Genomic DNA, 12,531 nt, shown 5'->3' on the forward strand with positions numbered 1-12,531 from the left:
TTACAGTGGAAGAACCGAATAATGAAGCTGGACGTCTTGCTTTTTTTTTTTTTTTCTTTTGCATGTGAAGCCAGGAAACTGTGTTGTTTCATCCCCTCGAAAAAAAGAGAGAATATTTGAATGCTGCAGATTCATCTTGGTGGTATTCCTCTGCTGGTTAACAGACAGAAAATTCATCAGTCATGAATAATTCAAAGTTTATCTCACACATAGAGGCCAAATATGTGCTCGCTCTAACGTCTACGGTGGCTTGGTGATGGCAAAAAAAAATCCCGGTATTTATTTTGGTCAGAAGTGAGCGAGCTTTCCATGTAATTTAGATATAATTTAATGCAGATGATTTTTTTGGACAAATATGATAAAAATAAAAGCATAAAAATCATATAGAATGCAACACAGGCACTATTAATTTGTTGAATAATTTTTGGAAGCTAACACAAAACTGCATTGTAAAGTTATATTCTATGTGTGACAGATGTGTATTTTTGCTGTGAGAAGTGATTTGAACTACTTCTACCTCGAACTTTTTATTCCAGCATTTTGGATCATCTACAGACATCATCCCCGCCAGCATCACTGGGCAGAGATCCATGAAGAGAGGGGGCAGGGAATAGGGCTCAGTGCCCCTGGGAAGTGTGCTGAAGCTGGGTCGTGGATCGGCCGGTGGTGGCCTGGAGGGCCTGGAGGGAGGCGCGCGGTCACATCGTGTCTAAATCACCTGTTCATAGATACACAGAACGCTGTTTAGCCAGAGTGACAGCTACACTCTCTGAGGACCGTCCGAAGATACAGTACCACGCAGCATGCACAAATGCACTGGTTAGGAGACGGGGACATGGAGGGAGGAGGATCTGGACGTGGGGTCCCTTTGGAGGCTGCTGCATCTGAGTGCAGTTTCATGTCCGTCGGAGGTGGACTTCATCATCAAAACCACAATCATCCTCAGAATAAGGCTCGGAAAAATTGACTCTTTTTCTCATCTTTTACCGGAACCAAGCAGACAACAAATCATGATCATAATAAATGTAATAAAGTGGAGTAATAGGGTTTGACAGCGCTTCCTGCAGAAGGTCAGGACCTTACGAATGACAGCAGCTGATCAGGCCACATGAGACCACTTGACCCTTTATATTGGCCGGAGCTCCAAAAATAGACCTTTAATTTGGATTTATGTCTGAGTGGGCTCTGAAGTATGTTTTATCATAATCTTTTACTGTAATAAATGCTTGTATTTTATGCTTTTACATGATCAAATAAAGAAATGAATGAAAAATAATTTGAGAAAAGTCTTAAATACCTCCTGAGAAGGCAAGAATGCAGACGAATACGCCGCCACACACGGAGCCGCTGAGGCGGACCCATTAGAGTCTCCTCACTCAACGCAAGCTAATCACAAGGCCGGGCTAGCACCTACACTCATGTTAGCACAGGGAAAATGGCATTCCTGATATACACCGGGTCGCTCACACACACACACACACACACACACACACACACACACACACACACACACACACACACACACACACAGGCGTGGTGGGCAGGAACGGCCCAATCAAAGCCTGATTGATTCATAGAGCTCTCCGGGGATTTTGCTGAGTCAATAAGGGACTCTGTTAGACAACTGAAGACATGATGGAGCTCCCATACATGCTGGCCTGTAGCGGCTCCATTGCCCTGCACAAGAATCAATCACAGATAGGAGTTTATTTCATAGCTGTGCTTCTCTTATGTGATATTTGTAGCCCTTTGACATGGCACATGTGCTAAAACCTGAAACAAAATCAAAAGAATAGCAGAGCAAGCTATAGAATCAGTGGATACTGCATTTCCCATGATGCAACCTTCCAGTGTCTTTTGTTTTTGTCATATTTAATCAGTCACACACACAGTTCCATTCATCTTGCACATTATGTAAGAATGTCCCTACATTGTTTGTATGCACAAATTAGACCTAGAATGCTGTTCTCAACTGCAAACCGCTGCGATGTCAACAATGGTTTTTTTATTAACTTTTCACAACTTCTGCTCAAAGGAAAATAGTTGTCCAGATTCGGACAATGAACTTATTTGGAAGTTGTTTGGGGTCATTTTTCCATCCATCCATCCATTTTCTATACCGCTTATCCGCTTATCCCTTCCTGGGGAGGTGGGGCAGTCCATTGCAGGCCCATCAGGACCAATCAGGGGTTCAGTATCTTGCTCAAGGATACTTTGACATGTTCACCAGGGGAAGTGAGGATCGAACCAGCAACCCTTTGGTTGCTCAACGGCCACTCTACCTCTGAGCCACGGCGCCCCACATTTTTATGTACAATTCTGTCCAATTAAACTTCCTTTCGCACACACAGAAATCCTCTGCAGGAATAAATTAGCACTCACAGGAGAAATAATGGAGGTTTATACGCTTTGCCCATTCAGTCGAACTCCAACAACCAGAATGCACTGGGCTTGCTGCCCTCAGAGTCCTCTCTAAGGCTGCTTGTGAGTCAAAGGAGAGGAACCGGGACTTCTAATGGCTAACGGTCCTGCAGCGAACGCCATCAAGGGCAGAGAACGCTGTCACCGGGGTCTAGAAGCGCTAGTTGGTGCAGCTCAACTTGAAACGTACCTGTAAGTCAGGTTCTTGATTGTGGGAGTTACGACTATTTTGCATGAAAAAGAGACAGAAAAGATGAAACAGTCAAAGTTGTGACGATGCAGAAAAGCATGAGCACAGCCCCAGGACTTAATGGAGCACCCTGACTGCGCTTGAATAAACACTTGCAGGAAATTCTTCAGGTAAAAACCATATCGCCGGCGCCATGCTGTTATTCATAGCGGAGCTGCTTAGCATACTGTCGAGCAGTAATGAGCTTGCGGATGTGTTGGGGCCGGCGCTGTAGGAACTAGCCTGCATTTGTAGCTGTTTCTGTCAGCATGTCAAATCTAATATTCTCTCTCTGTGCATGCGGGCCGATCAATTATTAATGGTGTGTATTTGGGAAGCTTTCTTTGAACCTGCTTCTTGCACGTCACTCAGCCTCTGCATCCTCCTTTCTCTCTCTCTCTCTCTCTGCTGATGTCACACCTCACATCAGTGGCCTTTTCCTCCTAAATGTTCCTCTCATCTGGACAAGTCAGTGTTTTACTCAGCATACGAGCTGCGTGGGAGTTTTTCCTTCCACTGTAAGCTGCAGAAAAGTAAAGCAGATGCCTCATTTAACACTTGGATGTGGACGTTGCACAGCAAAAAAAGCAATTAAAGCGGCGTTATGCCTAAAAAAAGGCGAGGTAATGAGTGGAAGAAACATGCACTTCAATAGGAACACGGGCATAATGTCACATTTCTGTTTTTGAAGAGAAATGTAACGGTGACTTTTTTGCACGCTTTTCCTCAACCTGGACACGCAGCGTGGAAAGCCCCCCCAGTTCCTGACACACTCAGTCAGTCCCAGATAGCGGGAGAAGCGAGCAGCAGCAGATTAAATTATACAAGAGAGCACAGAAATAGCTCCAGTGCAGAGGCCGCGTGGACTCGACGCAAGAACACGCCGATATGAGTCGCCACAGAGCAGCGGCCCGCATCACGAAAACTGTAACAAGGAATCACTTGACCTCTAGTGACTAAAAGACGAAGGAGGAGCTTCCACCCCAAAATGTAACTCCTCCAACTTTAAATCCCACAAGTGAAGACGGACGCGCTCTCGCCTCGTTTGATTTGACTACAGCAACACCTAAAGTCAGGAAATCCCACTCAGCTCGAGGCAACAGAGACTCGGCTGTGATGGGATGTCAAAAGAAGCCTTTGACCGTGAACTTTTCACCTCCTCACCCTTACAGGTAAACATAACGGCCCACCTGACACGACGGAAGGCAGCTGATGAGGATGTACGCAGCAGAAGCTTGAGATCTGGCCCTGCATGTGACGGGAGAAACACGCCAGTCATCCATTTGCTGTCTGAGAGAGTTCTTACCCAAAACATGCAGGAGAGACAAACCCAGGTCCTGGCCCTCCCTGCCAAAGCGGAGGGCAGAGACAGAGACACGGAGGGCATCCTGCCGGCTCTCCTCCTCACCACAGAAATCCACAATATTCCCAGATATTCCCAGATTTTGCACTTTGGTGATCCATGTCAGACGTGCGAGGTGCACTAAAGCTAGAGAGGGGAATGCTGCTTTCTCTCTCTCTCTCTCTCTCTCTTTCTCTCTGATGGCCTCAGTCAGTCTCCCTCATCTCAGCTCCCTCCCTTCTCTCTCTCTCTTGCTCTCTCGCTCTACCACTCTCTCTCTCTCTCTCTCTCTCTCATGAAGTGTGGTAACTTTATTCCGTGCAGGAAAAAGGGGAGGTGAGTCATGCCCTTTATTTTTCTCCCTCCCAAAATTCTCCTCAAATGATCCTTGTTAGCCCCTCCTCCATCTTAACCCCCTTCACACACACACACACACACGCACACACACACACACACACACACACACACACACACACGCTCCTCACTGACCACCCTGCAGCGTACACACCTCCAGCACTCCTCTGCGAGCAGGCACGTCTGCTCCCATGTCACCTCGGCCTCATCACTGTGGTGTAGCACATTCACAGGCTCTCATGCAAGCTCACACATGCCACAAAATAATAAATACTTGGAAAAACGTGGCAGTTTTGCAAGAAACCTCCAAGAATTCTTTAACAATTCCCTTCTTTTGCTGTTATTTTCCCTGCATCTAGTCAGGTATTGGTAATTAGCATTTCCAGAAAGTTGCAAAACTCCATTTCAGCCTTGTTATCAGAGCTTGATCTCAGAGTCACTGGCTGCTTTTATGTCCAGTTAATGAAATGATACAACCCATTATTCTGGAATCTTTATCTGTTTGTTTCCGGTTGCCCGGGCGTGACCAGGCATCACCGGGAAGTTGGAAAAGCACAGCGATGGAAGCATCCATCCCTGCAGAGCCAAAACTAACCAACAATGCAGTTTTTGAGCCTCACAACTCCCGAAAAGCATTTTAAGAATTTTTTGAAATCATAATTTCTGACTCTAATGAGACACTTCAGCTAAACTATGTGTGTGTTTTTATGCTGCCATGTACTTTTAAAAGGGTTAGTGAGATTAAAAAAAAAATCTGCCCAAGAATGCTGCATAATTAATCAAAAACCAATGAGTGAACACAATATTTTGTTGGTCAAAGATAAAAATCCAATTTTAGATGCCTAAACAGATACAGCTTGACGAACGAGGATCATTTTATCAACTTTGACTCATTTGAACTATATTTTAATGGAAAAAAACATTCAAATTCAAGGGAGTTCTGGCCAAGAAAGCAGGACAAAGCATTTCACAAAAAAGGCAAATAATGTGAATTCAGCAAGACGTGTGAATTAAATGGTCAGATTTAATCCCGTTCTTTGAATCTTTCAAACTGATGAAATATTCTAATCTGATGGTGGAAAAGCTTTAAAAGAAATTTCACCAAAATCGCTCAGGAATTCCGGATTGAAAAGCTTTCTCGCCTCATTCTGCAGAGCGATTCCATGTCATGATGTGTCCTTTTTTAATGTTTTTTTTTTTATTTAAATGTAACTGCCACTGAGAGGAAATTCTGTTCGCAGCACCACGGCGTTCTGCAAGATTCCTGTCAGATGCATAAAGAACAGATCATCCAGTAAAGGGAAAGTTTATGCGTAATTTGTGCATATTTTCAAGCTTTTGACATGCATGTCATGAGCGCCTACACAAAGTACAGCAATGGATCAACATTTTATCAGCGGCGCGAGCACATTACATCCGTCCACAGTCAGATCCATAAAGGGCTAAGAGCCAATTCATTTTGAGAAAACACCCTCTATTGATCCCTGCTGCACTCTATCACTTCCACTGTAACAGTTACCTCAATCCATAGGCGAACCTGACACATAATCTGTGTGTGTGTGTGTGTGTGTGCGTGCGTGCGCGCGTGCACTCTATTAACATAATGTCAACAAACAGAATGTGGCTCCTTGTGCTGCAGCAGTCACGTTAACCCCTCAACTGTTTTTAAATGGATTCCCTGCCTGTGTGTGTGTGATGCATTATTTTCCTGCAGCTAATCTGGGTTGCTAGCAGCCTCTAGTGGCCTGCAACCAGCAGTCGACACTGCTTGTATATGTCTAAATATACAACCAGGGTAGCTTTTCAGCTGATACTCCCGCAAAAAGCATTGATTTGGGGCCTCGCTGCTATTGGGAGTGGTGTATTTTCTCAGTACAACATTTTTGCACAGTGAGGTCAGGTTCTTATTCCCTTATTCCCAATGCAACATGCCAGAGCTCTCTGAAAACACACAGGCAGGCACACACACATTTTGTTCCTCACCGGCTTGCTCGAAAAGAGAATTTAGACCATCATGAGGCAGTAAAACTCTTGATGTAAGCTGGCGACCTCAGCAGCTCCAGCAGCACTCTCAAATACTGTGGTTAAACTGGATACACTGCTAAAACAAAAGCTAGGAGAAGAGATCCCATCCTCCTCTATCGCCGAAGAATCCATCACATTAAAGCTTTAATGCTACAATAACAAAGCATCCATCATGTTGAACGCCGGCCCAGAATACAGTGAGCCATTCAGGGCAGAAGTCTGCAATTCTCTGGGCGCGGTACCTGCACGCCGCTCGCCCACAACCTGCTGGCATCACTCAACGTGGAGGTTAGTAAGCTGGAAGCGTGTTATAAATACAAGGAGCAATGAATGAGGTTTTCATGCATATGCTGGAGAGGGCGAGAGAATAAGGAGCCATTGAGTGGACAGGTTTCCCATCACCGTCGTCTCTTTTGGCTGTCTGCAGAGCTGCCTGATGTGAATTTACTGCCCAGGGGGACATTAGGTAAATGAATAGGGAGGTGAGTAAACACCAAATACAGAGGAGAGGAGAGGAGAGCAGGAGAGGAGAGGAAAAGAACGCCGATAAGGTGAGAGAGGAGGCAGGGTATTGGGAGAAGAAGGAGCATGAGAAAAGTCTAGAAAATGGGATCATATAGAAGGTATGGAAGGAAACACGGAAGAGGAAATCAGCAAAAGAAAAGAGGGAAAGAGGAGGAGAGTGAGTGAATGAGGAAATGAAACAAAAAATTGTCAAGAAAAGGATAAAAGGGAACAGAGGAAAAGCATAGATAAGAAGAGATTAAGAAGAAGAGAAGAGAGGTGATGGAGATTAAGGGAAGGTGACAGGAGAGAAAGACAGGATGGAACACCAAAAGACAAAAAAATGAAATATAAAAAGTACACAAGGGTAAACAGAGGGAGAGGAGAGCCACACAAAGGCGAGGAAACGAGAGATTAAATGAAAGGGAAAAGAGAGAGAGAGAGAGAGGACAAATGAGATCTTAGAAAAGGAGAGAACAGAAAGGAGGTTTACCCTGCTCAGTAGCACCATAGTGTCACCATAGTAACACATATCATCATCCCTCCACATCTCCTCCCATTTCCCCGTTACACGGCACATATTCACAAACATACCGACGGTATTCACAGTCGTAACCCGGCCCTATCATGGGGGGGGGGGTGCGTGAGCTTGGTTGCCATGGAAACTGAACACCTCACAGCGGTCCTCAGAGGGAAGACACATAGAGCCTTTACCTCTCCACTTTCACCTCCCTCAGATGGTCACATGACCAGCAACTCTGCCGCTCTGCAGCTGGAGCTGCTGGATGTAAAAAGTGTTCTAAAAACGACCAGCGGAGGGAAAAATGATTTGGCTCAACATGGAGAACAGCTGCTGTTAGAACCTGAGCCTTTCAAAACTTTAACAAGCATCTCATGAAGAAATATGATGAACTTTTCATGGTAAGATGTTGAATTTTACACCTGAAAGCATTAAATTCTCCTGTAGCGCGGGAAAAATAGCCTCCATCAAAGTTTTTGCCTTATAGGAATTATATTTTCCAGAAATAAAGATCTATATCATGAAATTTAATGTTGGAGAACACATAAAATGATCTGCACTGGAAAACAGCCTCAACCAAAAGACTCCATGTGGTTGTTCCCTCCAAAGTCTAGAGGACAAGGGTACAAATGTGGAACATCCCTAAGAGTACGACAACCGAGGGTGCATCCCTGGTGACGAGCATTCGTCCCATTTAACCGCACGGACACACGAAGACGTGGCTGCCCTCTCCTCTAACATTAAGGCCGAGGTCAATTCAAAAATAGCGCAGGTTCGTTTGTAAAGAAACAAATCGGACGCGGATTCATCCATCAGGAGAAGAATGCCAAGGGCCGCGCGAGAGCTGCGACTGCAAGAACATAATGGGTTGGGGATTCATTGTGAGGGCTGGAGGAGATATATTGTGAGTGCTCACACAGGAGCCCCATGTACGCCACATCCACACACACACACACACACACACACACACACACACACAGAGTGCGACAAGCTGGGGGAGTGTGGTGGGATTGAGCGCGGGTGTAGAGATAAGGAGCTGCGGCAATTGGGCGGGGGGAGGAGGGGGTGTTGGTGGGAGGGTGTTGGGGCTTGAAGTGACGGGCGGCTGCAGCACTGCACTCTGTACGGCGTCACCACAAGCAAAAAAAATTTTTTAAAAAAAGAAAAGAAAAGAAAAAAAAAAAGCCACAACTGCCAGGCGTTCTAACACCGCCGTTGCCCCCGAATGGTTCTGACAGGGAAGAGCTTTTACGATGATGCATTCAGTGTCAAAGTTTGCAATCAGGAGTTCAAGTCTGTTATCAGGATGCAGAATTAGCTGCAGATGTTGATTAACATGAGAGCAGCTGAGGAGATCTCAAAGTATTCTCATGACAGGAAATCTGCTGAGCGCGGACGGCGATGTGGTCAGTTTCTCGCCATTTTCAATTTAACAAAATGGAAAAGGATGGAGGAAAAAAAAGAATGAAATCCAACCCTCAGCGTTCAGTGGGCACAGGTCGTGGTGCCCTGTCATACGTGCACACGTGCAAGAGAACACGGTGCCACATTGTTGCACGTCTGCTTCCGAAAGGCTGAAAAAAGCAAAGATTGCTGCTTTTAGGACAAAGAAAACACTGAACTGAACTCCGCTTGGCCTCAGACGCATGTGCCAAGCGACCAATCGAAATATGGCGTAGGGATGAAAGACCCCCCCCCCCCTCCCCACATCGAAAATGTGCAAATACAGCATGACATGCAGTGGCAGCAACTGGATGGGGGATACGCAAACCCCCCAATAATGGTGCATTACAATTCTGCAGCTGTGAAAGCAAGGTGACCCTAAGAGCATTGCCCCAGTGCCTGGCACCAAAGACAAAATCTGATCCCCCAATGGTCCCATCTTTTTCTAGAGCAGCTGCCTGGAGACCACTTGCAGTTGTAACACTGACCTTGAATCAGAGGGACACCAAGTAGTCCTCCAGAGCTTGTGGTCCATGACCAGCCACCAAGCTGGTTTTAACAGCTACGTCACTTAAGCCTGAGGTTGATTGAGTGGCTTCATAAAGAAGGCCCGTCCTGATATGTTTCATGCAGGATATTTTGTTTGCACCCCCCCCCCTTTAAAAAAAAAAAAAAAAAAAAAAGCCTGAGTTGAAGTGGGACATGAACATGTGCAGACCTCTACAGCGCCAACCCCCTTCCTGGAATCTTACCTTGTCTCGTTTGGCCCCCCGCAGAGGAAAGAAGCAGGCAAAGAGGAACTTGCCCCAGCTGATGACGGCAGCCAGGCACCAGTTGAGACGAGCCATGCCTGCGTCTGTCCCGTCTCCTCTGCCAGCCTCTTATCTCCCTGCTCGGCACCGGGATAGGATCCTGTAACCCCCACCAAAAAAGAACAATGTCAAGCGAAAACGTCCCAGTCCGCGGGGCAGATTTAGAAACCTTCCTTCAAGTCAGACAGTGATTTGGGAATGATTCTCCTTTCAGGGTTTTTTTTTTTTTTGGAGGGGGGGGGGATTTTGACTACCTGTCTGGCTGTGTGTCTGCAATTCCAATTTGTGGGGGAACAAGGGGGGCTACTGGAACCCCATAAATGGAACGGACCCTTGGATGGTCTAGAGGGACCCACAGCATCAAGAGTCTAAAACTGTCCTCCTGTCTTTCCATCCATCAGTCCTTCTAAGCCCGGTCTAGATGAGTCAGTCCTCAAACTGTGATGAGCACCGTCGGCTGCAGAAGAGTCCGTCACTGATCGACGACACTGTTACACACACTGGCATGCTCACACTATCTCTCTCACACACACACACACGCACATACACACATTCATGCGCGTTCGCCTGCAAAAAAAGAAGAAGCAAAAACGCTGTCCTGGCACATACATCCACAGGCTGAAGAGCCCCCCTCTCATCACACGGCTCCCCTCCAGGCTCAGGATCCCCGGTGCTTCGCGCTCACACACACACACTCACACACACTCTCTCTCTCTCTCTCTGCTGCTGCTGCTCTCTCTCTCACACACACATGCACTGATGCTGCAGCACTTACTCAGCCAGCGAGGGTGGAGGGGAGCAAAAGAGTGAGGAGGGGTGAGAAAGGCAGAAATGACTGGGAACAGAGTGATTGGAACAGAAACGGAGAAAGAGAGAAAGAGAAAGGTGGTGGTGGTGGTGGTGGTGGTGGTGGTGATGGGGGGTGTATTGACAGATTGAGTGTGTGTTTATATTTCGGCTGGAGAGAAGACGGCAAGCGAAAGTGCGCATCAAGTAGTGGATGGACTGAAAGAGTGAATGGAGGAGTCAAGATGGATGGACGGGAGACATCAGGAGAGGAGAAGAATGGTAAAAAAGGAAGGCGCAGAAGCGGTGTGTGTTGGAGAATACTGAGCAGAATTGGTGAACGCACACCAGCATGCGCAGTATATACACACACACATATACACTCACACACACAATTGGACTCAGCCGTCACGGTGCGAGGCTGATACAAGGCAGGGTGAGATGATTGTGGAGAATTGGGTCGAAGGCAAAGAAGGAGGGAGGAGAGAAAGAAAGGATGGCAGAGGAGGAGGAGAGGAGCGAGGTGTTGAATCATTGTGTCTTGGGTGATTATTTCCCTCGCTCGCCCTCTCTCTCTCTCTCTCTCACACACACACCGACACACAAACACACAGATGACTGCAGGTGGTGCACAGACTCGTTCACTGTGCTGCAGTCTCTCTACGCTTCAGTGGGAGCACATTTTCACTGCAGAACGCTTTTCTCTGCTACAACCCCCCCTTTCCTCCCCTCCTCTCCTCTCCTTCCTCCCCTCCTCCTCTTCCCACCCTCCCTCCCCTCCAACCCCAACCCAGCTCACCATCGCCGCCACACCAACGCAATCACAACACATCAAAGCAATGAGCGAGGGAGATAAAGTGTAGAGAGGAGGCTGTTCTGTCAACCAGAGCTAGCTTAGCCTGGAGGGAGGGGAAACGGGCAAGTGTGTGTGTGTGTGTGTGTGTGTGTGTATGTGTGAGTGTGGAGTGTATGTGCATGTATGTGTGTGTGTGTGTGTGTGGGGGGGGGGACAAATGTTTGGCCATATGGAAATGTTCTGGCAATAAAAAAATCTATGCACTGACAAAAGGGAATTGCTCTCATCAGCCAGTCTGAGCATGAACCCGTTCTTTGAACATCTCTTGCTTTTCATGGCTGATGATTCTTAACATTCAGAATTCACGCGCATAAACTTCCACATCAATGAACGTACAAACAAATGAAAATCTTTTGTAACATTCGCTTACATGCCGCACCTCCTTAATCGCACAAGTCTCACTCAATTGCCCACAAGCTAAAAAAATATGCTCCAGGAGGCGCAAGTGCCGGGGTCCATACCCCCATCCCAACCTGGCCAGTTGTGTCTGTGCGCACCGAGTCAGCAACCCCCAGATGACACCTGGGCGCTTCATTGAGAGATGCTTTAATGGTCAGGTGCTTGGAAGTTCCTGACTTCCTCAGCATGTAGAATTTGCTTACGTTCTAGCTCACAGGAGCCCTGCCTGAAAGAATGAGAGGGGGAATTCTAAACATCCCTTACAAAGGTTGCAGTTCATGCTACATCTGTAAAATGGAGGAAATCAGACAGAGACCACCACTTCAACAAGGTCTTGCTCTGATTTACTTGGTCCAAACCCTCCAAGTGGTCTTGCAAAGGAACCGCACTGAGACGGCAAACGCAAGAGAATTCTAATCAGTGACATCCATGGGACGTCACCTTCAAGTGATTTGACGTAAGTACAGATACCAAAACTATCTTTCCTCTGTTGTAAAGCTGGCCCCTTTTACTTGGACCTTGCCTTTTAAGAGCCAGACGCAAGTGGTCAATGGAGGAACTGCAGCTTTTTCCCTCTCTGTGTTGGCTTTTCAGGCTGCCTTCTGACCACTACCTTGCTGTAACCACCACTAACCCACTAACAATAAAAGGAAAAGGATGTCTGGATAGATTCCACCACCCCCAACCACCAGGGTTCGGCTGCATTGTTTTCCCACCATTGCCTGGTTCTGCTTGTACTTCTCACATCTGGACAAGGAGGTCAATTCTCCACTTTGGCTTTGGTTTCTCTAAACACCACGACCAGAACCAGTTACGGGTCAAGAAACGCCAAGTATCTCT

At 46.8% G+C, this 12,531-nt stretch overlaps 1 protein-coding gene across 13 annotated transcripts in view; it reads right to left on the reverse strand.

Annotated features, from left to right (window-relative positions):
- Positions 1 to 12,531, reverse strand: part of tns1a (tensin 1a) — an 89,163-nt gene that overhangs the window by 65,124 nt on the left and 11,508 nt on the right. For 4 of the 13 annotated variants that reach the window (XM_086200925.1, XM_086200917.1, XM_086200913.1 and 1 more), the window contains exons 1-2: positions 9,905 to 10,435; positions 9,591 to 9,750 (exon numbers count right to left, since the gene is read on the reverse strand). In XM_086200925.1, coding sequence (XP_086057051.1) covers positions 9,591 to 9,686 — 96 coding nt within the window. In that variant the 5' untranslated portion in view covers positions 9,687 to 9,750; positions 9,905 to 10,435. Of the gene's footprint in view, positions 1 to 3,956; positions 4,165 to 9,590; positions 9,751 to 9,904; positions 10,439 to 12,531 lie in introns of those variants that run through there. The other 9 variants (XR_015112321.1, XM_086200881.1, XM_086200855.1 and 6 more) reach the window with 6 other exon arrangements.

This window comes from Aulostomus chinensis, chromosome 1, assembly GCF_037954235.1.
Source record: "Aulostomus chinensis isolate RoL2024-O1b breed Wild chromosome 1, RoL_Achi_v1.0, whole genome shotgun sequence".
Classification (NCBI taxonomy): Eukaryota; Metazoa; Chordata; class Actinopteri; order Syngnathiformes; family Aulostomidae; genus Aulostomus; species Aulostomus chinensis.